Source organism: Bos indicus x Bos taurus, chromosome 13 (assembly GCF_003369695.1).
Source record: "Bos indicus x Bos taurus breed Angus x Brahman F1 hybrid chromosome 13, Bos_hybrid_MaternalHap_v2.0, whole genome shotgun sequence".
Taxonomy (NCBI): Eukaryota; Metazoa; Chordata; class Mammalia; order Artiodactyla; family Bovidae; genus Bos; species Bos indicus x Bos taurus.
This window is the reverse complement of record NC_040088.1, coordinates 51744540-51769725: the sequence shown is the minus strand read 5'-3', so window position 1 is coordinate 51769725 and position 25186 is coordinate 51744540. Positions and strand designations below refer to the sequence as shown.

At 38.6% G+C, this 25186-nt stretch overlaps 1 protein-coding gene across 5 annotated transcripts in view; it reads right to left on the bottom strand.

The window, feature by feature from the left end:
- The window catches only part of TRDMT1 (tRNA aspartic acid methyltransferase 1), a 52003-nt gene extending 27091 nt beyond the window's left edge, over positions 1-24912 (bottom strand). Inside the window, exons 1-2 of one of the 5 annotated variants that reach the window (XM_027559846.1) lie at positions 24749-24875; positions 5030-5139 (exon numbers count right to left, since the gene is read on the bottom strand). In XM_027559846.1, coding sequence (XP_027415647.1) covers positions 5030-5139; positions 24749-24812 — 174 coding nt within the window. In that variant the 5' untranslated portion in view covers positions 24813-24875. Of the gene's footprint in view, positions 1-5029; positions 5140-24748 lie in introns of those variants that run through there. The other 4 variants (XM_027559848.1, XM_027559847.1, XM_027559849.1 and 1 more) reach the window with 4 other exon arrangements.
- Between the last annotated feature and the right edge of the window lie 274 nt (positions 24913-25186).

The window sequence follows — 25186 nt, the reverse complement described above, 5'->3', positions numbered from 1 at the left end:
CATGAATCGCAGCAGGCCAGGCCTCCCTGTCCATCACCAACTCCCGGAGTTCACTCTGACTCACGTCCATCGAGTCAGTGATGCCATCCAGCCATCTCATCCTCTGTCGTCCCCTTCTCCTCTTGCCCCCAATCCCTCCCAGCATCAGAGTATTTCAAATGAGTCAACTCTTCGCATGAGGTGGCCAAAGTACTGGAGTTTCAGCTTTAGCATCAGTCCTTCCAATGAACACCCAGGACTGATCTCCTTTAGGATGGACTGGTTGTACCTCCTTGCAGTCCAAGGGACTTTCAAGAGTCTTCTCAACACCACAGTTCAACAGCATCAATTCTTCAGCGCTCAGCCTTCTTCACAGTCCAACTCTCACATCCATACATGACCACAGGAAAAACCATAGCCTTGACTAGACGAACCTTTGTTGGCAAAGTAATGTCTCTGCTTTTGAATATGCTATCTAGGTTGGTCATAACTTTCCTTCCAAGGAGTAAGCGTCTTTTAATTTCATGGCTGCAGTCACCATCTGTAGTGATTTTGGAGCCCAGAAAAATAAAGTCTGACACTGTTTCCACTGTTTCCCCATCTATTTCCCGGTTCCTCTCACAGAAGCATTTAAATTTTTTTTTTTTTTTTAAAAAGCCAGTTTCTAAAGCTACTGCCATCCCTCTGACCAATTCTTCTCTTGTTTTTGAAATTCTCTCCTACTTTGACACTTAAAACTCCAAGACCTATTTCTCCTCCAACCTCTTTGCCAGTCTTCTTCTCCTTTCTTCACCTGCTTCTAAATATCCATGTTCCTCTAAACATGTAATACATGAAAAATATACAACTAACATCTAAGATGTTAAATGATAAATGACTAAATAATTCTCCCCTAATATCTGGCAGAAGGCAGGAATGTCCAATGTCACACTTTTTATTCAACATTGTAAAGAAGGTCCTAGACAATGCAATAAGACAAGGAAAAAGTCATACTGGTTGGAAGGGAAAAGTATAACTTTTTTTCCTCAGACAATAGAACTGTATATGTTAAAAATCCTAAAAAATCAACATTAAGGTTATCAGAACCAATAATTCAATATAGCAAAGTTACAGGATACCAGGTTAATAAATATTACAAAATATTAACTAAATACTATAAAATATAGCTGATACAAATTAATAAAGACCTAAATAAGTGAAGAGAGATACCATATTCATAAACTGCAAGATTATTTTATGAAGAGATCAGTTCTTCCAAAACCACTCACTGAAATTTCAATCAAAATGCCTTTTTTAGGTAGAAATTGGCAAGCTGATTCTGAAATTTATACAGAAATGTAAATTAGAGAGTAGCCAAAATAATCTTAAAAAATAAATTCAGAATTTTGAGAACTTACACTGCCTGAATTTAATACATATTATAAAGATACAATAAACAATAGTGTGTTATTGATATAAGGATAAAAACATAGATACTACTGAAGAGAGAATTCAGAAATTTACTCACACACATATGATCTGCTATTTTTTAACAAAGATGTCAAAGAATTTGTGGAAAGGATAGTCTTTTCAGAAAATGGTGTTAGGATAATTTTATATGCACTTAAAAAAAAAATTACTCCTACCTGAGACCACACACAAAACGTAACCATTTAAATGGGTCATAAACCTAAATGTAAAAGCCAAAGCTATAAAACTAACAGGAAAAAATGGAGTAAACAAAGACTTCGCAAGACAGAAAAACTGTCCCATAAAAGAGAAAAAAAAGATAAGTAACTCCTGCACTTCGTGAACACAGTTAAGGAAAGACAAATTACAGAATTGAAGAAAATATTTATGACAAACAATGTGAAACCAGAAAATGTCAACATTTCTTAAAACTAAATGATAATAGCACAAATATCAGTTCAGTTCAGTTCAGTTGCTCAGTTGTGTCCAACCCTTTGCAACCCTATGGACTGTAGCACATCAGGCCTCCCTGTCCATCACCAACTCCTGGAGTTTATCCAAACTCATGTCCATTGAGTCGGTGATGCCATCCAACCATCTCATCCTCTGTCATCCCCTTCTCCTCTCGCCTTCAATCTTTCCCAGCATCAGGGTCTTTCCTAATGAGTCAGTTCTTTGCATCAGGTGGCCGAAGTATTGGAGTTTCAGCTTCAACATCAGACCTTCCAATGAGCACTCAGGGCTGATCTCCTTTAGGATGGACTGGTTGGATCTCCTTGCAGTCCAAGGAACTCTCAAGAGTCTTCTCCAACATCACAACTCAAAAGCGTCAATTCTTTGGCACTCAGCTTTCTTTATAGTTCAACTCTCATATCCATACATGACTACTGGAAAAACCATAGCCTTGACTAGAAGGACCTTTGTTGGCAAAGTAATGTCTCTGCTTTTGAATATGCTCTCTAGGTTGGTCATAGCTTTTCTTCCAAAGAGCAAGCGTCTTTTAATTTCATGGCTGCAGTCACCATCTGCAGTGATTTTGGAGCCCCCCAAAATAAAGTCTGACACTGTTTCCACTGTTTCCCCATCTATTTCCCATGAACTGATGGGACCAGATGCCATGATCTTCGTTTTCTGAATGTTGAGCTTTAAGCCAACTTTTTCACTCTCCTCTTTCACTTTCATCAAGAGGCTCTTTAGTTCTTCTTCGCTTTGTGCCATAAGGGTTGTGTCATCTGCATATCTGAGGTTATTGATATTTCTCCCGGCAATCTTGATTCCAGCTTGTGCTTCTTCCAGTCCAGCGTTTCTCATGATGTACTCTGCATATAAGTTAAATAAGCAGGGTGACAATATACAGCCTTGACGTACTCCTTTTCCTATTTGGAACCAGTCTGTTGTTCCATGTCCAGTTCTAACTGTTGCTTGCTGACCTGCATACAAATTTCTCAAGAGGCAAGTCAGGTGGTCTGGTATTCCCAACTCTTTCAGAATTTTCCACAGTTTAGGTCCACTGGAGAAGGGAATGGCAAACCACTTCAGTATTCTTGCCTTGAGAACCCCATGAACAGTATGAAAAAGCACAAACATACCAATTAAAAAAAAAAAAAGTAAAAAAGAAATTTCATCAAAGAAGACATAGAAATGGCCAATAAAAAAGTACTCAACATTATTAGTCACCAGGGAAATGCAAATTGAAATCATAATATCACTGTATGCTCACAAGAGAGGCTAAAATTTAAAAGATTGACAATAGCAACTTTTGGTAAAGATGTAAAATAACTGAAACACTTAAACACTGACTGTGTGAGTATAAAATGGTATGAACACTACGTGAAACAGTTGGCATTTTCTCATAAAATTAAAGAAGTCTATCACACACTCCAGCAATTCTACTCCTCGGTATTTACCCACAAGAAAAAAAAAGTCTACACAAAAACTTATACATGGATCTTCATAGCAACCTTTTTATAATAGTCAAAAACTAGAAACAATCTAAATGTCAAACATGTGAACGGATACACATTTTGCAATATGAAATTTCCACAAATACCTGTACATACAGAATATCATGGAATAGTAATGAAGAGGCAACTACTGATTAATACAATGCAAAAAACATTACCCTAAACAAAAGAAGTCACACTCAGAAAAATTACACTCATGATTTTATTTATGGTATACTAGAAATAGAATATTTAATTTGTAATGACTGAAAGCAGATCAGTGGTTGCTAGGGCTGGGTAAGAGACTGACACTTAGGAGCATTTTAGGGTAGCGGATGTTGTGTGAGTGTGTGTGCGCTGTCTTGTCCAAGTCTTGCAACCCCATGGACACTGGTCAAAACTCAAACTATACACAAAGAGTACAGTTTCTTGCATATAAATTACAGTTTCATGAGAAATATGTGTAAAATTTTGCACAACATAAGACTGGGAGAAAAAACACAATTTCATATTACACTGTATTTTGAAAGTAACAATGCATTAAATACTTCTGCTGAGTTCATCACAAGCAAAAAACTATCTTTAACTTTGACAGGCGTCAACAAGAAGAGAGTATCATGGAAACATATACACTGCCATATGTAAAATAGATAGCCAGTGGAATTACAGTATGACTCAAACTCAAACTGGGGCTCTGTGACAACCTAGAGGAGTGGGATGGAGTGAGAGGTGGAAGGGAGATTTAAGAGGGAGGGGACATATGTATACTTATGGCTGATTCATGTTGATGTATTGCAGAAACCAACACAATATTGTAAAGTGATTATTCTTCAATTAAAAATAAAAAAAAAAAATTTTTTTTTTAAGTAGCATTCAGTAAGTATTGGGTTGGCCAAAAAATTCATCCCGGTTTTTGCCTACACCTTTACAGAAAAACCTGAATGAACTTTTTTGGCCAACCCAATAATATAACCAATGATTTTTTTTTTCATTTTCTCTTTTTTCCCTCCTGCTATATATATATTGTACCTGCTGCTGCTGCTAAGTCGCTTCAGTCGTGTCCAACTCTGTGCGACCCCAGAGACGGCAGCCCACCAGGCTCCCCCATCCCTGGGATTCTCCAGGCAAGAACACTGGAGTGGGTTGCCATTTCCTTCTCCAATGCATGAAAGTGAAAAGTGAAAGTGAAGTCGCTCAGTCGTGTCTGACTCTTAGCGACCCAACGGACTGCAGCCTACCAAGCTCCTCCGTCCATGGATTTTCCAGACAAGAGTACTGGAGTGGGGTGCCATTGCCTTCTCCATACTGTACCTGAGTACTGGTTAAAAATTAAGAATTAAGCCAAGTTTAATATCATTATAAAACTAAACATTTAGAAGTAGAGTATATGCTTACTTTTCAATTCTTTCAAGACCAAATTACTGATCTTATCTCTCTAAAGCTAGAAATTTTTAAAAAGGAAAAAAGAAAAAAAATTACATGCTACCTTCTGACAGAATTAAAAAATATAAATTTAATTCCCTTCTCCTAAACCTTTTCATTTATTTATATATGACTTATCTTCAAATGAAGACACCAAAAATCAGTATCTTGCAGTATTCCTCAATCACATTTTTACTTGCTATATACTTATTAAAAGAATAATAATTGTTACTCACTTCAATTGTCTTGGCCAGTAACTGTGTGTGAGGAAAATTATACTTGTATACTTCATTAGCAACAGTGTTTACATCAACAGCAGCCACCACTTGTGCAGGTATACAGCTTTCTGTAATGATAAACGGAATATCTTAGAATGTCAAGTCCTGAAGATCAATTTGTTCATTATAGAAAAGGGCTAAAATAACAGAATTTTGTAGTACATTTCCTCACTTCCTCAATTATCTAGTCAGATCTCAGGTTGTCAGTCGACAACAAAGCCAGGAAGAACCAGGTGGGAAGTGGAATATTTATGTACCTCTGGTTCATCTCTCTCAACAACATTCTGGTGCCAAAAATAAGACAAATGTTTCATATTTGCTTTCCTTCCTCCATTAAGGTATACATTTATGAGTCAAATGGAAAGTTTTCCTAAATTAAACCAAAAACATAAAAGTGAAAGATATTCTTAAAAGTCAAATGGCTTGGAAATTTAGAAATTAACTACAATTTGTTCCTCATCTTCTAACATTAATACAGTTGTGCTTCCCACTACCACTGGAAATACTTTTAGGTAAGTTTTGGTAAGTTTCAGGTAAATTTTTTTTTAATAGCTTTATTAACATGTAACTCACATATCACAGAATTCACTCCTTGGATGCTTTGGTAAGTTTTTAAATGGAATGAAAAATTAATTTGTGTCCAAATATAAAAATTTCACAGACCAAAATTTAAAAATTTTGACAGATCAGGAGAGAACATAAGAAGAGCAAGAAAAATAATTACAAGTGTATGTCTTCCTTCATTGCTCTGTCTTGCAGCTGAAGAAAGGCGTTTTCATAATGCTTTCAGATTCAGAGAATTTTGGTATAGTCTTAAAATAGCAGTCAAAATTTGTAACTGCTGTTGTATTTTGCAATTACCACCCTCTTTGCACTTCTTTCTCAGAACACATACAAACCCAATTATGTGTAAACCCTGTCCCAAATCAGTAGAAAATGTGAAGAGTTCTTGAAATAAAAGTATTGGAGAGGTCTTAGGAAAATCATCAGAGAAAGTATTACAAAGTTAAATAGTAGCTCCAAATAGCTATTTCTTTAATAACCATTTCTTTTAATAGTTAAATTTGGCAGCCCAAATATCAAAAAATTAAAGAGAAAAACATTAGGATGTGAGGAGCTAGGCCGCATGTAACAAGGACCTGGAAATAAAAACCAGATCACAGAAGATGGGGCAAAGAGGAAGCAAACACACACTCAGGAACAATCACAACACTACACTGAGGCCTAGGAAAGATGATGCCAGAGAGAAACAAGGGGATAAATGCATCCAAGTAAATATTTACTACACGTCTACTACCAGGCTCAAGAACCTGGGCTAGGACCAACTCTCTCTAGGTACCCTGCTGCCTTGTATATAGGTCACTGGAAGCTTCACGGTCCAGTTAGTAATATCATAGGCAGCTGCCTCTGATTGAGTTTAAATCCAATAATTAATCTGCCTTCGTATAAAGTAAATTTAAGTTCTAAATTATATCTTTGTCAAAGGTATCAGAGAGATCTTGAAACATAAATGAAGAAGGCTTTTAAACAAATAACAAAAATTAGTATGTAAGAATCAATTTGCAAAATCACAAACCTTATAATCAAGGTTAAGAACTAAGCAACTACTAATCATTGTAAGAGAGCTGGGAATTAAGTAAATTTCATTGAACTATTCCACTGTGTTGCTAAACAGGAAGTGTTGTAATTAGCATGATGCCGCCTGCTTGCATTTCTATTACATATACAGCAAGCTGGGAATGCCTGGAGTTAGTTGATATGATTTTTCTCTTTTTATAGGCTGATTGAAAACCCACAGTGATGTGCCAAATCTGTACCACAATCAATAATTAATTTTATGTTCTTGTATTATGTGCCCGGAAGACATAAAAACTGACAAAAAAAAAAAAAACAAAAAACTGCCAAAGGCATGTTTTATGTGGTGATACAAAAACTGATGAACCAAAAATTCTTTCTCAGAAAACAATAGATTTTTAAAGTCAATAAACAAATGCACTGTGTGCACATATTTTACTGTAATAAAATTACGATCTACCACATGACCTAGAAAGTTATTTCCATGATGAAAAATAAACATACTAAGATCTTCCTGACACTAATTCACCCTGCCTTTTCAAAACAGAATTGTTTTGAGGTATGAGTGTGTTAAGGAAAAAGTTAAACTACTTAAATAATACTCTTAAAAACCATGCCTTTCAATTCTACCAAAACCTTAAACTGAGCTCCAAAGACAAGTTGTCTTGATATTTCTTACCGTATACTTTAAATCTATAGCCTCCAAAAATCTTTGTTAAGCTACATACACAGATTTTGAAAGTGTTTTAAAAATCCAAACAAATATAATTCAGTAGATTTTGCCCAAGGGAGTCCTGTCACTTTAAATGGTCCCAGAGTAGTCATTCTCAGAGGGGAGAGGGTTGGGGAAAAAGAGATCCACAGGATCTGCTGGGAAAGTAGAAGGGAAGGACATGTTTTCAGTATTTTGATCTATTGCTTTACCTGGATTTTATTCATGATATTTCTGGTTTATTATGGATTGCATATTTGTTAATATTAACAGGAAGCATAGATTTTAAAAAAGGTGAGATACTGTATAATTAGATGAACATAGCATAAATTATTTTTAAAAATTGTCAGATTAGATCTACAAGGAAAGGATAAAGGGTATCATATTCCTATTTACATGAGCCTTAAAGTAAAAAAAAGGCAGATTTAGTTATGTCAAGAGAGACTTTGAAGTGAAATGTTAGAAATGTCACTGGAATTACATGCATAATTCCTGCTCTTAAATATGTTTCTTAATAAGTGGGCAAAAAACACACATACACACCATGTTTGAATAGTGATTATTTTCCTCCTTTTTCTGATCACACTTTCTGGAAAAGCTGCAAGGAAGAACCTCTGGTTGTTGGGAGTAAAAGGTATAAGCACAACACTCTACCTGCCTTTCCTAACCAAATAAATCAAAAAGTTTAAATTGTTCATACATAGCTAATGTGGGGAAAAAACATTTTAGAATGTAAATATAAAATTAACTGGCCTCCTTTGAAATAAGGAAAGTTGCTTTTTTTCTTCTTTTCCTTATCATTTTTTTCTGAACTGTTTCTCATATAGGTGAGTCATTCTTGAATTACCTCATTATAATCAACCTGAAACATGTAATCAGGTACGCTAACACTGACATCTAGTTGTGAAATAGAAGATCAATTGAATACATCAAATGTCTATTTCTTTTCATTCAAAGTCAAGCTTAATTAAAACTAAAAAGTATTTAGCAAAAACAGACATGCAAGGATTCTGAATTTAAAATGATCGCCAAAGTATATTTCCTACTTCTTTTTAAAGATTCTTACACTTCAAATATAACAATAAGTTGCATTTCTTTACACTAACAATGAAATATCAAAAAGGAATGCAAAAAAAATTCCTTTAAAAATCATACCAAAAAATTAAATAAAAATTAAATTTGATTAGGAATAAGCCTGATCAAAAACTTATATGCTGAGAACTATAATGAACAAAAAAGAACAGGATTCAAAGAAATGGAAAGATAATCCATGCTCTTATATTGGAAGAATTAGCATCGTGAAAACAGCCATCCTGTCCAAAGCAATCCATTACTCATGACATTTTTCACATAACTAGAACAAATAATCCTAAAATGTATATGGAACCATAGAAGACCCAGAATTGCCAAAGCAATCCTGAGGAAAAAGAACAAAGCAGGTGGCAAAACTCTCCTAGACTTTGGATGATACTACAAAGTTACAGTAATCAAAACGCTACTGGCATAAAAACAGATACATGGATAATGGAACAGAGTAAAAGCCCAGATAAACCCACACACCTATGTCAATTAACCTTTGACAAAGGAGTCAAGAATATAGAATATAGAACAGGGAAAAGTCAGCAAATGGTGCTGGGAAAGTTCGACGGCCACATGTAAATCAATAAAGTTAGAACATCCTCACACCATACACAAAAATAAATCCAAAATGGCTTAAAGACTTAACCATAAAGCATGACACTATAAAACTCCTAAAAGAAAACATAGGCAAAACATTCTCTGACATAAATCATACCAATTTTTTTTTAGGTCAGTCTCCCAAGGCAACAGAAATAAAAGCAAAAATAAATAAATGGGACCTAATCAAACTTAGAAGCTTTTGCACAGCAAACGAAACCATAAGCAAAACGAAATCTAAGACAACCTATGGAGTGGGAGAAAATATCTGCAACCAACAAGGGCTTAATTTCTAAAATATACAATCAGCCCATACAACTCAACAACAACAAAAATCAAAAAACCCAACTGAAAAATGGGCAGAACTAAATAGACATTTCTCCAAAGAAAACATTATTGATGTTGTTCAGTCACTAAATCACGTCCGACTCTTTGAAACTCCATGGACTGCAGCACACCAGACTTCCCTGTCCTTCATTATCTCCTGGAGTTTTCTCAAACTCATGTCCATTGAGTCAGAGATGCCATCCAACCATCTCATCCTCTGTCACCCCCTTTTTGTCCTGTCTTCAATCTTTCCCAGCATCAGGGTCTTTTCCAATGGGTCACTTCTAATCAGGTGGCCAAAGTACTGGAGCTTCAGTTTCAGGATCAGTCCTTCCAATGAATATTCAGGGTTGATTTCCTTTAGGATTGACTGGTTTGATCTCCTTGCTGTCCAAGGGACTTGCAAGAGTCTTCTCCAGCACCACAATTTGAAAGCATCAATTTTTTGGTGCTCAGCCTTCTTTATGGTCCAACTCTCACAACCATATATAACTACTGAAAAAACCATTGACTATACTGACCTTTGTCTGCAAGATGATCTGTTTTTTAATATGCTGTCTAGGTTTTCATAGCTTTTCTTCTAAGGAGCAAGCCCCTTTTAATTTCTGGATGCAGTCACCATCCACAGTGATTTTGGAGCCCAAGAAAATAAAATCTGCCACTGTTTCCACTCCTCCCCCCATCTATTTGCCATGAAGAAGACATAAAGATGGCCAAGAAGCACACGAAAAGATGCTCAACGCCACTAATTATTAGAGAAATACAAATCAAAACTACAAGGAGGTACCAACCTCACACTGGTCAGAATGGCCATCACGAAGAAGTCTACAAATAACAAATGCTGGAGAAGGTGTAGTGAAAAAGCAACCATCCTACACTGTTGGTGGGAATGTAAGCTGGTACATTAACTATTGAAAGACAGTATGGAGGTTCCTCAAAGCTAAAAATAAGAGTTACCGTAAGATACAGCAATCCCACTCCTGGGCATATATCCACACAAAACTATAATTTAAAAAGATACATGCACCCCTATGTTCATAGCAGCACTACGCACAACAGCCAAGACATGGAAACAACCTAAAGGCCACTGGCAGGTGAATGGATGAAGATGAGGCACATACATACAATGGAATATTACCTAGCCATAAAAAGGAATGAAATAATGCCATGGCCAACAACATATATGGCATAGAGATCATCACACTGAGGCAAATATAAAGTGTATGTGTACACATTAAGAAAAAAAAAAAAAAAAAAGCCAGCTGTCAATGGGGCTATATCTTGATGGCAGATGTGTAATTCTGGGGTGATTCTTACCTCTTTCTTAAACTTTCTTGGATTATTTGTGGGATTTTTTTTTTTACAATAATAATGTATTTTATAATCAGTAAAATATTTTATATTTTATAATGGGCTTCCCTTGTTGCTTAATCAGTAAAGAATCTGCCTGCAGTATAGGAGACCCGGGTTTGACCCCTGGGTTGGGAAGATCCTCTGGAGAAGGAAATGGCAACCCATTCCAGTATCCTTGCCTGGAAAATCTCATGGCCTGGTGAGCTGCAGTCCATGGGGTCACAAAGAGTCAGGCACGACTCAGCGACTAACACTTACTTACTTACTTATCATCAGTAAAAAGCAAACAAAAAATTTTTATCTTGAAAAAAAGAATTCAATACTTCTCTGTTATAACCCTGAAAAACCAAAAGAAAAGTAAATTTCAAGAACAGACAAGAATATATTCTTTACACTAGCTACATCCTCAAAACACACAGAGGCCCTCCCACACACACACACCAGCAAACAGTTGTAACTCAATGCATCATTTTATCCCATCAACACAATAGTCAAAAGAATAAAAAACAACAAGAATTAAACTGAGATAGTTTTTAAAAGATCAACATATGGCACCCAATATAATGAGTTGAAAGCTAACTCTTTAAATATTGTTGTTGTTGTTTAGTTGCTAAGTTGTGTCTGACTCTTTGCGAGCCCATGGACTGTAGCACGCCAGGCTCCTCGGTCCAAGAGATTTCCCAGGAAAGAATAGTACAATGGGTTGCCATTCTCTTTTCCAGGGAATCTTCCTGACCCAGAGATGGAACCTGAGTCTCCTGCATTGGTAAGCAGATTCTTTACCACTGAGCCACCTGGGAAGCCCACCTATTTAAACACTTAACAGAACTCAAGGGATAGAAATCTGTCTTCTCCACTTTCCCCATGACATCTAAGACCTTCACCTTAAACTCTTTAAAGGCACAACCATGTTTAAAAACACATTTTATTTAAATAAACACATGTAATGCAGCCTATTACAGATTTAAACAACAAAGACTATTTTACATAAATTTGCTGTGAGTGAATTAACATCTATGAATTGTTCATGTTTTTGGTGATGCTTTCTCATAATTTAAAGATGACAATTTCTGACATGTTCATTCTGACCAAGTCAATGAAGAACTTACAGATGACATAAGCATCAGTACTCTGTATCTAGTTGGTTGTGAGTGGAAAAACAAAGGCTTGTTGTAAAAGTGTAATTATGTTATCAATCATAAAGATCCCCAAGATTAAAACTCCTCTCCTGCCATTCTGAGTCTTTCTTTGCTTTATGGCAGAAAGCGAAGAAGAACTAAAGAGCCTCTTAATGAAAGTGAAAGAGGAGAGTGAAAAATTTGACTTAAAACTCAACATTCAGAAAACTAAGATCATGGCATCTGGTCCCATCAGTTCATGGCAAATAGATGGGAAACAATGGAAATAGTAATAGACTTTATTCTTTTGGGCTCCAAGATCACTGTGGATGGTGACTGCAGCCATGAAATTAAGATGCTTGCTCCTTGGAAGAAAACCTATGACCAACCTAGACAGCATATTAAAAAGCAGAGACATTACTTTGCCAACAAATATCCATCTAATCCAAGTTATGGTTTTTCCAGTAGGAAAAACATCCAGTATGCATATGAGAGTTGGACTCTCAAGAAAGCTGAGCGCCAAAGAATTGATGCTTTTGAATTGTGGTGTTGGAGAAGACTCTTGATATTTCCTTGGACTGCAAGAAGATCCATCCAGTCAATCTTGGGGGAAATCAGTCCTGAATATTCACTGGAAGGACTGATGCTGAGGCTGATGCTTCAATATTTTGGCCACCTGATGCAAAGAAGAGACTCACTAGAAAAGACCCTGATGCTGGGAAAGACTGAAGGAGGGAGGAGAAGGGGACGACAGAGGATGAGCTGGTTGGATGACATCACCGACACGATGGACATGAGTTTGAGTAGGCTGTGGGAGTTGGTAATGGACAGAGAAGCCTGGCGTGCTGCAGTTCATGGGGTTGCAAAGAGTCAGACACGACTGAGCAACTGAACTGAACTGAAATTTTATAACTCTGCACTAGACCAGAAAGCACAGGCTAGTCCTAAGACCTCAGAGGAAAATGCATTCAATTAACTTCATTGCTCATTTTCCTCCTCCGTACTCCTCCTGACTGTACGCAAACCTTTTTCACTAAGCCACATAGTACTCAAAAATATTAGCTACCATTATTTTTTATAATCAAGGCTGTCACAGGCACACCCTAAGAGATCTTTTATTCAAAATGTGTGTATGTGCATACATGTGTGTGCATCTGTTCACATAGTCCAAGAAAAGATTTAGAATAGGATACCTAGTTGGCTCGTTGCCTGTGTTTGAATTTTAGCTTCACTCTTTCCAACTGTGTGACTTAAACAAACTCTTGAGTGTCTTCACCTATAAAACAGAGATAATAAGGTACCTACATCACAGTTGCCTGAGGATTAAATTACTTAATACCTGTAAGATTCTTACATTTGTGCTCACCATACAGTGGTCACTCAATAAATGTTTGCTATTATCAAAAGTACAAAGACTTTTAAAAATAAGAATATCAAACGTTGAAATATATATATATAGGTGTGATAGGAATTTTCACTGCAGATGTGAACATCAATTGAGGATTCAATGTTTTAGGAGTTTGGCCGTATGTATCTAAAGTCTAAAAACTGCTTTGAACTTACCAATTTTATACTGGGGCACATACCCTAAGGTATGGCAGATAGAATAAAGACCCCTCAAAGATGTCCACATCCTAATCTCTGAAGCTTGTGAAATGTTACCTTACATAGCAATGGGGACTTTGCAGATATGACTAAGGATCAAGAGGAGATTATCCTGGGTTATAATGATAGACCCAGTATAATCACAAGAAGGATGAATGACGGTTAGAGTCAGAGAAGAAGATGTGATGAGGGAAGCAGAGGTCAGGGAGAAAGATGTGAAGATGCTACACTTCTGGCTCTGAAGATGGAGGAAGGGGTCACGAGCCAAATGCAGGTGACCTACAAACACTGGAAAAGGCCAGGAAGGAGATTCTCTCCTAGGGCCTCCAGAAGGAACCAGCCCTGGCAACACCTTGATGTTAAGACATCTGACCTCCAGAGTTTAAGAGAATATATCTGTGTTGCTTTAAGCCATTAAGTTTATGGTCAACTGTTACAGCAGCAACAGGAAACTAGTACTTAAGGCAATAACAGAGATGTAGAGAAAAGACGCATATGATGTATCAATGGCATGTTATTTATAACAGTGAAAATTACAAGCAACCTAATTGTGGAATGGAATGGACATTCCATAAAATGGAATGTCACACAACCATCAAATATCAAAAGTTAACAAAGACATTTACTGGCAAAGAAAAATTCAAGATATTCCATGTGAAAAAAGCTATAATTTATTTTAGTGTTCATGGACCCATGTAGGACACAGATTGAAAAGATAAAATCTAAATCCTCAACAAGGATTAGCCCTACATGAGCATCATATAGAATTTTTAAATTTTCTTCTGCATTTGTCCAGCATGGGTATTTCCTTAGCAGACTATAATCTCTGAAGGAGAGAACAGAGCATGTCTATAGAGTCCCTTGGACTGCAAGGAGATCCAACCAGTCCATCCTAAAGCAGATCAGTCCTGGGTGTTCACTGGAAGAACTGATGTTGAAGCTGAAACTCCAATACTTTAGCCACCTGATGTGCAGAGCTGACTCATATGAAAAGACCCTGATGCTGGGAGGGATTGGGGGCAGGAGGAGAAGGGGACGACAGAGGATAAGATGGTTGGATGGCATCACCGACTCCATGGACATGGGTTTGGGTGGACTCCGGCAGTTGGTGATGGACAGGGAGGCCTGGCGTGCTGCGGTTCATGGGGTCGAAAAGAGTCGGACATGACTGAGCGACTGAACTTAGAAATCAGTCAGCAATTATGTCCTGAATGAATAAGAATGGTCTCAGTATTTCCCAACTTTCAACAAATGTATTACACAGTTAAAAATAAAAAGAGCACTAAATGTAAAAATATTTTTAAAATATTCAACTTCATATGTTATCAAAAAATTAAAATAATCTCACCTAGTAAATTATATAGTCTTAGGTATTATATTGGTATATCTATAGTCACACAAACACTATGAAATTTAAGCTGGTATGTCCTTTAAAAACGAACCTGACAATATCAACAGTCAATAAAACGCTCATGCTCTATAACTTACTCATTCAAATATTTGTTGAGTATCTGCTTTGTGCAAGCACTATTCTTGATGCCAACGATACAACAGTCAACAAGATAAATCTCTACACACACAAAACAAACAAGATTCTGACACAGAAACATCCCCACCTGATGGAGATTCCATTTTAGGAGAGGCAATTAGAAACATAACCAAGTAAAACAGTATGATAGGTAATAGTAAATGCTTATAGTAAAAATCCAGATAAGTCAATGGCACCCCACTCCAGTACTCTTGCCTGGAAAATCCCATGGACAGAGGAGCCTGGTGGGCTGCAGTCCATGGGGTCGCCAAGAGTCGGACACGACTGAGCGACTTCACCTTCACTTTTCACTTTCATGCACTGGAGAAGGAAATGGCAACCCACTCCAGTGTTCTTGCCTGGAGAATCCCAGGAACTGGGGAGCCTGGTGGGCTGCCGTCTCTGGGGTCACACAGAGTCGGACATGACCGAAGCGACTTAGCAGCAGCAGCAGGGTAAAAATCAAACAGAAAGGGGGACAGGGAGGCAGAGCAGAAGTTTTTGATACTGACCAGGGAAGAATGAGAAGATGACGTAAGAGTAAACACAGGGACTAAGCACGTGTCTATGTGGGGAGCAGGGTGCCAGGCAGAGGGAACAGCAAGTTCAACAGTACTGAAGTGGTGATGTGCTTGATGTGTGCTGGAGAGCAAGACCCTCAGCCCCACTCCACCCCAGAAGCTAACACTGAAAGCGGGACAATGTGCATGCTTCCTGACTTTTTTCTATGTCCATACTCATCTACATTACACACACATGCAATATTGTACATATGTGCCCAAATATGACAACTAGCATAAAAGCCAGTTGCCCGTTTTCCACATAAGACTAGCCAAAATGAGAGGTAAAGCCATTTCCATAATACAGACGATGAAAGGAAATGACTTCATATTATATAATTTATTAATTTAGTTACGTAAACATTTTAAATAACACTTTCTTATTATGTTCATTTAGAAACATTGGTTTGTCCACTCAAATTTCATGAAACAAGATTATTCAATATGCATCTTGAAATCACGGTCTTTACCATCCATGGAGCCACTTTTTAAGTTATCTAACAATTTTCAACAGCACATCAATTTCAAAGTTACTTAAGATCTAGCACTTTTTTTGAGTCCATGCATGATGATGTCACTGGAAATATTATGCCAACCACAACTACCCATTAGCTATTTGTGATCTCCACAAAGTAACCCCATAGTGTATTGCTTTGTAATGCAATTTCTAGAAGGTTTGTTTACAATGATATCTAATACTTATAATTGTAAGGTCATCTTCCCCAAAATTATCTCTAAATCTTTAAATTTGGCTGTAACATTTTTCACCAATTTCAAGTGACCCCAACAAGCATCCTAAATGGGTATTAAGTTTTTTCAAGCTAATGTAACTTTTCCAAGCAGTGTTTTATTACTTTGTTGTTCAAACTAAAATAAGGTAGTTGAAGAATATCAGCACCCTTCATGAGAACTATAATATAAGGCCATATCCTCTTTCCAAAGTATAGTTTTTGGAGGGAAAATGAATATATTACATTGAAGAATTTATGACAAATATGTATTTAAGGGCATATGTATATATGTTTGGGTTTTGGTTTTGATGAAATCACAAGCCATTTGATGATACAATCATGGGAGAAATGCAAAAGACAACCTTTTATGAGAAACAGATCTCTGGATTTCCAGCATGCTTCCCTAGCCAAATACTGAAATGCCAACCCACATAAAAAAAAAACAACAAAAAAACTGTAACATTATAGATTCACATATTTTTTCTTCAAGCCTGGTCACTGATATTCTGACAAATCAAAATTAACTTAAGGAAATCTCATTGGATGGAGAGTCAAGTAGAGATAAATGATCAGCATTAAGGCAAAATCAACAATTATTTTTAAAACAACTCAGAAAATAATAACAAAAATAAAATGAGGCCACAAAAACAAAATGTCTTCTGAAGAAGCAGAGAAATTAAAAGTACTGTGGAACCTTATTATCATCTAAATTTCAGGGATTTTAGGACAAAATGTAAATAAGGCAAAATTACTTATTTAGTATCTCTTATTTGATCTATTAATATTAAAGTTCAAGTGCTCCTACTAGAACTGTGTATAAATCCTTTGAATTATGGGTTCTTTGTGGACTGATATTGACCTATAATTAAGGAACATGCCATAGTCTATGAGGGTCATGCATGCGCTAAAAGGCTATGATGTTTGTTGCTTAAATGAAGTCTCATTCACTGAGAACAAAGGGATTATTAAATTCACTATTGAGTTTGAACAAAAGTCACTAATAGATGCTGAAAAACTATTATAATTAACTCTCTAATGGAGTAGTTTTACCTTAGTCCAAGAGTTATGCTAGGCTTGTGGTAATTAAAAGTCCCAGAATGAAAAGAACTAGTGAAAAGGTAAGAGCAACTATTGATCCAGGTAAACTAATGGTATTTATAGTATTTTTAAAATCTCAACATACAATCTACTTATTTTCCAAAGATGGGCATGCATGCTCAGTCACTCAGTCATGTCCAACTCTTTGCAACCCTATGGACTATAGCCCTCCAGGCTCCTTTGTCCATGGGATTTCCCAGGTAAGAATACTAGACTGGGTTGCCATTTCCTCCTCCAAGAAGGATCTCTCTGACTCAGGGATCAAACCTGCATCTCCTGCCATCTAGGAAGATATATATATATATATATTTTGCTTTTAGGGAGGATGAGAGCAGTTTGGCACTATTTCTGAAGATCACGCTTCAGATATACTCCTAGTAATTTCCCAATGGCAAAGCAAAAAGCCAAAAGAAATCCTAAGAAGGCTCCAGACACCAAAAAATACCAAATTCTACATGTAATATTAATTTTATACACCTTTATGATAATAATCATTCTGGAGTCACTCACAGATATACTCTCATATATCAACCTCTTCTTTTCAACTTTCCATACAAAGAAATAACATTTCTTGACAGGAATAAAGTTAAACTTCCAATTAATTTTACCATATCTCATGATTATAACAACATATGATTAAAATTCTACACTGAGTTAAAACCAACTTATTCTCAATAGGTGTGATTATTTTGAGAAAAGTTCAAATGTCTTATCATGTGATACAGAGAAAAAACTCTATTATCTATTAAAATTTCACATATACTCACACACATAAAAACTTTTTATGCTTCTATTCAACTGGTCACTCTCCAGCACATACACACACACACACACACACACACACACACACACACACACACAATTTGTTCTATACCCTGCATAACACCTTTTCACATCCTTTAAAATGTTATCCATGGATCAACTTTGGGAAGTGCCGATTTAGCTCATCCAAAAAAAACAAAAAAGAGAGAGAGACCTTCATGATTCAGACTTAATACCTAAGCTTAAATTTGTCACAGTATAATGATATCTACTTTAAGCTATAGAGTTCATGGCAAACGTGACCCTTGTTCACCTATCCATTCCACAAATATGTGTAAGTGATGTTCTAGACAAAATCTATCCTATTATGGAATTATATTCTAGTTGTGGGGGGGTCAACCAACAAATAAGTAAGTATATAAGTATATACTATGCCTAATCATGAACAGTACTATGGTACAAATAAAGGAGAGTAAGCCAGACAGTGTAGAAGAAGAACCTGGTTATATTTGTATGTAGGTTGGTTAGAGGATGTCTCAGTAGCAGCAACCTGAAGAAAATGAGGGAGCAGGTCTGGGACATATCTGACAAAAGATGCTTCTAGACCAGAAAAGAGAGACAATGCAAAGGTCCAAAGATGGGAACATGCTTGTTTGTCAGAGAAACAGACAGGAGACTGGTGTTATGGACTGTATGTTAATGTTCCCCCCATATCCATATGTTGAAACTTCACGTCCCAGTGTGATGGTGCTAGGAGGTGGGGCTTTGGGGAGGTCATTAGGATGAGAAGTAGGTGAATGAGGGTAGAGCTCTCATGAGTAGGATAAATGCCCTGAAAGTAAGGAGATAGTTTGCTTCCCCTCTCTTCTACCAAGTGACAACATGATGAGCAGGCAACCTGGAAGACAACCCTCACCAGAATTCAACCATGCTATCATGAAGATTTGAACTTCCCAGCCTTCAGAACTGTGAGAGATTAATTTCTATTTCTTATGAGTCTCTGGTACTCTATTGCTGCTGTAGTTAAGTCACTCAGTCATGTCTGAAACTCTGCAACACCATGGGCTGCAGCACGCCAGGCCTCCCTGTCCCCCACCATCTCCTGGAGTGTGCTCACTCATGTCCATCGAGTCGGTGACACCACACAACCATCTCATCCTCTGTCGTCCCCTTCTCCTCCTGCCCTCGATCTTTCCCAGCATCAGGGTCTTTTCCAATGAGTCAGCCCTTCGCATCAGGTGGCCAAAGTACTGGAGTTTCAGCTTCAGCATCAGTCCTTCCAATGAATATTCAAACTGATTTCCTTCAGAATGGACTGCTTGGATCTCCTTGCAGTCCAAGGGACTCTCAAGAGTCTTCTCCAACACCACAGTTCAAAAGCATCAATTCTTCGGCACTCAGCTTTCTTCACAGTACAACTCTCACATCCATACACGACTACTGGAAAAACCATAGCCTTGACTAGACGGACCTTTGTTGGCAAAGTAATGTCTCTGCTTTTGAATATGCTATCTAACTTTCCTTCCAAGGAGTAAGCGTCTTTTAATTTCATGGCTGCAGTCACCATATGCAGTGATTCTGGAGCCCCCCAAAATAAAGTCTGACACTGTTTCCACTGTTTCCCCATCTATTTCCCATGAACTGACGGGACCAGATGCCATGATCTTCGTTTTCTGAATGTTGAGCTTTAAGCCAACTTTTTCACTCTCCTCTTTCACTTTCATCAAGAGGCTTTTGAGTTCCTCTTCACTTTCTGCCATAAGGGTGGTGTCATCTGCATATCTGAGGTTACTGATATTTGTCCCAGCAATCTTGATTCCAGCTTGTGCTTCTTCCAGTCCAGCATTTCTCATGATGTTCTCTGCATATAAGTTAAATAAGCAGGGTGACAATATACAGCCTTGACGTACTCCTTTTCCTATTTGGAACCAGTCTGTTGTTTCATGTCCAGTTCTAACTGTTGCTTCCTGACCTGCACATAAGTTTCTCAAGAGGCAGGTCAGGTGGTCTGGTATTCCCATGTCTTTCAGAATTGTCCACAGTTTATTGTGATCCACAAGTCAAAGGCTTTGGCATAGTCAATAAAGCAGAAATAGATGTTTTTTATGGAACTCCCTTGCTTTTTCCATGATCCAGCGGATGTTGGCAATTTGATCTCTGGTTCCTCTGCCTTTTCAAAAACCAGCTTGAACATCTGGAAGTTCACGGTTCACGTGTTGCTGAAGCCTGGCTTGGAGAATTTTGAGCACTGCTTTACTAGCGTGTGAGATGAGTGCAATTGTGCGGTGCATTGTGCCAGAGTGCATTCTTTGGCATTGCCTTTCTTTGGGATTGGAATGAAAACTGACCTTTTCCAGTCCTGTGGCCACTGCTGAGTTTTCCAAATTTGCTGGCATATTGAGTGCAGCATTTTCACAGCATCATCTTTCAAGATTTGGAATAGCGCAACTGGAATTCCATCACCTCCACTAGCTTTGTTCATAGTGATGCTTTGTAAGGCCCACTTGACTTCACATTCCAGGATGTCTGGCTCTAGGTGAGTGATCACACCACCGTGATTATTTTGGTCATGAAGATTTTTTTTGTACAGTTCTTATGTGTATTTTTGCCACCTCTTCTTAATATCTTCTGCTTCTGTTAAGTCCATACCATTTCTGTCCTCTATCGAGCCCATCTTTGCATGAAATGTTCCCTTGGTATCTCAAATTTTCTTGAAGTGATCTGTAGTCTTTCCCATTCTGTTGTTTTCTTCTATTTCTTTGCATTGACCACTGAGGAAGGCTTTCTTATCTCTCCTTAATATTCTTTGGAACTCTGCATTCAGATGCTTGTATCTTTTCCTTATCTCCTTTGCATTTCATTTCTCTTCTTTTCACAGCTATTTGTAAGGCCTCCCCAGACAACCATTTTGCTTTTTTGCATTTCTTTTCCATGGGGATGGTCTTGATCCCTGTCTCCTGTACAGTGTTACGAACCTCTGTCCACAGTTCTTCAGGCACTCTATCAGATCTAATCCCTTGAAACTTTTAGTTACCTCCACTGTATAATCATAAGGGATTTGATTCAGGTCATACCTGGATGGTCTAGTGGTTTTCCCTACTTTCTTCAATTTAAGTCTGAATTTGGCAATAAGGCGTTCATGATCTGAGCCACAGTCCGCTCCTGGTCTTGTTTTTGCTGACTGTATAGAGCTTCTCCATCTTTGGCTGCAGAGAATATAATCAATCTGATTTCGGTGTTGGCCACCTGGTGATGTCCATGTGTAGAGTCTTCTCTTGTGTTGTTGGAAGAGGGTGTTTGCTATGACCAGTGCGTTCTCTTGGCAAAACTCTATTAGCCTTTGCCCTGCTTCATTCCGTATTCCAAGGCCAAATTTGCCTGTTACTCCAGGTGTTTCTTGACTTCCTACTTTTGCATTCTAGTCCCCTATAATGAAAAGGACATCTTTTTTGGGTGTCAGTTCTAAAAGGTCTTGTAGGTCTTCATAGAACTGTTCAACTTCAGCTTCTTGAGTGTTACTGGTTGGGGCATAGACTTGGATTACTGTGATATTGAATGGTTTGCCTTGGAAACGAACAGAGATCGTTCTGTCATTTTTGAGATTGCACCCAAGTACTGCATTTCAGACTCTTTTGTTGACCATGATGGCTACTCCATTTCTTCTAAGGGATTCCTGCCCACAGTAGTAGATATAATGGTCATCTAAGTTAAAATCACCCATTCCAGTGCATTTTCATTCACTGATTTCTAGAATGTCGACGTTCACTCTTGCCATCTCCTGTTTGACCATTTCCTATTTGCCTTGATTCATGGACCTAACATTCCAGGTTTCAATGCAATATTGCTCTTTACAGCATCGGACCTTGCTTCTGTCACCAGTCACATCCACAAGTGGGTATTGTTTTTGCTTTGGCTGCATCCCTTTATTCTTTCTGGAGTTATTTCTCTACTGATCTCCAGTAGTGTATTGGGCACCTACCGACCTGGGGAGTTCCTCTTTCAGTATCCCATCATTTTGCCTTTTCATACTGTTCGTGGGGTTCTCAAGGCAAGAATACTTAAGTGGTCAATCTAGTGAATCTAATCACATGGACCACAGCCTTGTTTCAATGAAACTAAGCCATGTCGTGTGGGGCCACCCAAGACAGGCGGATCATGGCGGAGAGGTCTGACAGGATGTGGTCCACTGGAGAAGGGAATGACATATAAAAACTCCTTAGTAATTGTTGCAGCTAACCACCATTGTTACTAGTTTGCATTATTATATATTAATTAAAACCCCATGGAAAACAGCAACGTATTTTATTACAGAAAAAAAATTTAATTTTAGTACATCAAATAAATGAATGTTGAAAGACAAGAAGCAATATCCCTAATATGCCAACCTCAAGTCAAAAGATGATAGAACGTCCAGGTGGAGAGGCCACAGGAGGGGTACTGTGGATCCCAGGGTCAGCAGAGGAAGGCTGTTCTGAAGCAGCCACATGTTACTGAGCTGCGGAAGACAAAATGCAGCTGCAGCATGAAAGCCTGAGGTTAGGGCACTTGGGTGGAGACGATAGCAAAAGCTAAGGCCAGAGCATAAGGGGAATTCTGAAGGTCTGAGGAACAAAGAGAAAGAAGAACTGGAAGCCTGGAAAAGAGAAGCAGGCGAGACTGGCAGATAAGGCTGAAGAGGTGGACGGAGGCTAGATCTCACAGGCCTTTTACGAAGAGGGGACTGTGATTCTAACCTCAGAGGGAGACCACTGACTCCAGGGAGTGACACGATCCAGCTTACCAGGTAAGAGATCACTTTGTTGCTAAATGGAGAAAGGATGGCGCAAGGAAGCAGAGTGGAAGAAAGTAGGGGAGCAGTTGGGAAACTATTTTAATATTTTAAGTGAGAGATGACATAACTTAGATTTGGGATGGTAGCAGTAGTAATAGAAATATGTATAGACAAATTCAGGTTGCAATGGCTAGTAGGGGGGAAAATATCTAATCATTTATTAACTCCCAAAAAACACAAACTAAAATTACACAACTTCCCCTAACAAATTCACAAAGGTTAAAAATGGATAATACAAATCCTGAGGAAAATGTAGTTGAAGGAGGCACTCAAATTCTCTGAAAAGCAACCTGCTGTATCACCAAAAGTCCAAAAATTCTCAGTATTTTTGACTTAGTAACTAGCACATAGTCTTTCATTAATTAATTTGACTTCTAGAAAACATGCTAAAGAGAAAACCAAGATTAATGCTCAATAATTAATTGCAGCACATTTAAACTTGCAAAAACTGGGGGCGGGGGGTGGATTAACATCCAACATTTAAGGAGTGGCTGAATTACAGCACTAAGTAACCTTTAAGGGGCTTTAAGATAGGGGGGTAAAATGCTGACAATCTTAGAAAATTAACTAAGAGCACAAGTAATGCTAGTTTTGTTTTCCCGCTGGTAAATTTTGTTACTTTACATAGAGAACTGAACACAGAGAGCCATCAAATAATTGGTAATAAAAATTTAATCATCACTAATCTCTTCTAGATTCACTCAATATATATGCTTAGAAAATTTACGTGCTCAACTTAAGACATACTGTCCGTATCTTACAGTACTAGTCTCGTGTTACCCTTGGTACTAAAAAAGGGAAGCAGGGAGGTTTCAGTTTTGTGGTCGTCATAGTAATTTAAGAATAAACATATACGTTCCATGTCTATTTGTCACTCTACAACTCCAGTGCCTAGCATAGAACCCGGAACTGAAGAGGGGCTCGTTCAGTAAACATTTCTGAGTGCAAACAGCCGACATGAACCTTGCAGTTCCAACTTAGCACCAAACAAATCTAAAACCTCAAAATGCAAGAGGTACATGAGGACAATATTTATAATATTTTGAGTGGTTACAATGTACCAGGCATTATTAAACATTTTAAACAATTTTTCTTTAAGGTTCCTAACGTTTCATCTCTGAAAGAAATACTTGTCACATTGTAAAACCAAGACACAGGTTCAAAAATGTTAAGGTCACATTTCAACGAAGTTTGAACTCAGTCTTCTGGAGCCTAAATGTATCTAGACCAGAAGTAACAAAATGTTTCTTTTCAACCATCACAACTGACTAGGATTGTTTTCTCCAGACTTCCCCTTCGGTTCTACTTAGTGTTCACTAACTTCTACCTCGCGTTGTAGTTATCACTTGGAAGATCCAAGCCCTCACCACCAGGAACCTGCCCAGCGTCCTCCCCTCCCCCGGTGTGAGTTCCTCGAGGGTAAAGGACAGAGTTTCCAGGCCTCTCGGGGACAGCCTCACTCAGAACTGGGGTTTGGCACAGGGCAGGGGGTTCGCCCCTCCCGCTCGGTAGGCACCATTTTGGTTCGACTTTACAGCCAAGCCATGCGGATCACGACTCCCAGCAGGTACCCCTCCCGCCCTTCGGACCGGGCGGAGGAAGGGAGTCTCCTCCCCAAGGGACAGCTGGGGCGCCGCGCGGGCGGTTTCCAAGACAACCGAGCAACTCTCCCGCCCCTCCCCCACAGACCGTTTCCCCTCCAGTCTCCGCCCTTAGTGCCTCGCCGCTCCGCCCCTCCCTAGAGCCCGAACTCTGACCAGCTCCGACTCGCAGATGAAGTGGCGCCCTGTACCGTCTCACCTCTGAGAGCCTGGTGCATGCCCCCAATTCCGCTGTAGAGCTCCAGGGCCCGCAAGGGCTCCATTCCCGCGCCGCCACCGCCTCCTCCTTGGAGCTAGGCCTGCCGGTCCCGTGGCTCCTCCTTCCCCCCGGCCCCGCCGCTCTCTCATCTCTAGTTCCGCGGCTTTTCAGTTCCCTCCTCTTAGGACTTCCCTGGTGGCTCAGATGGTAAATCGTCTGCCTACAATGCGGGAGACCAAGGTTCAATCCCTGGGTTGGGAAGATCCTCTGGAGAAGGAAATGGCAACCCACTCCAGTACTCTTGCCTGGAAAATCCCATGGACAGAGGAGCCTGGTAGGCTGCAGCCCATGGGGTCACAAAGAGTCGGACACTACTGAGCGACTTCACTTCACTTTACTTCCTAGCCTCTGGCTCAGGTCTTCACAGGGCAGCCTTGG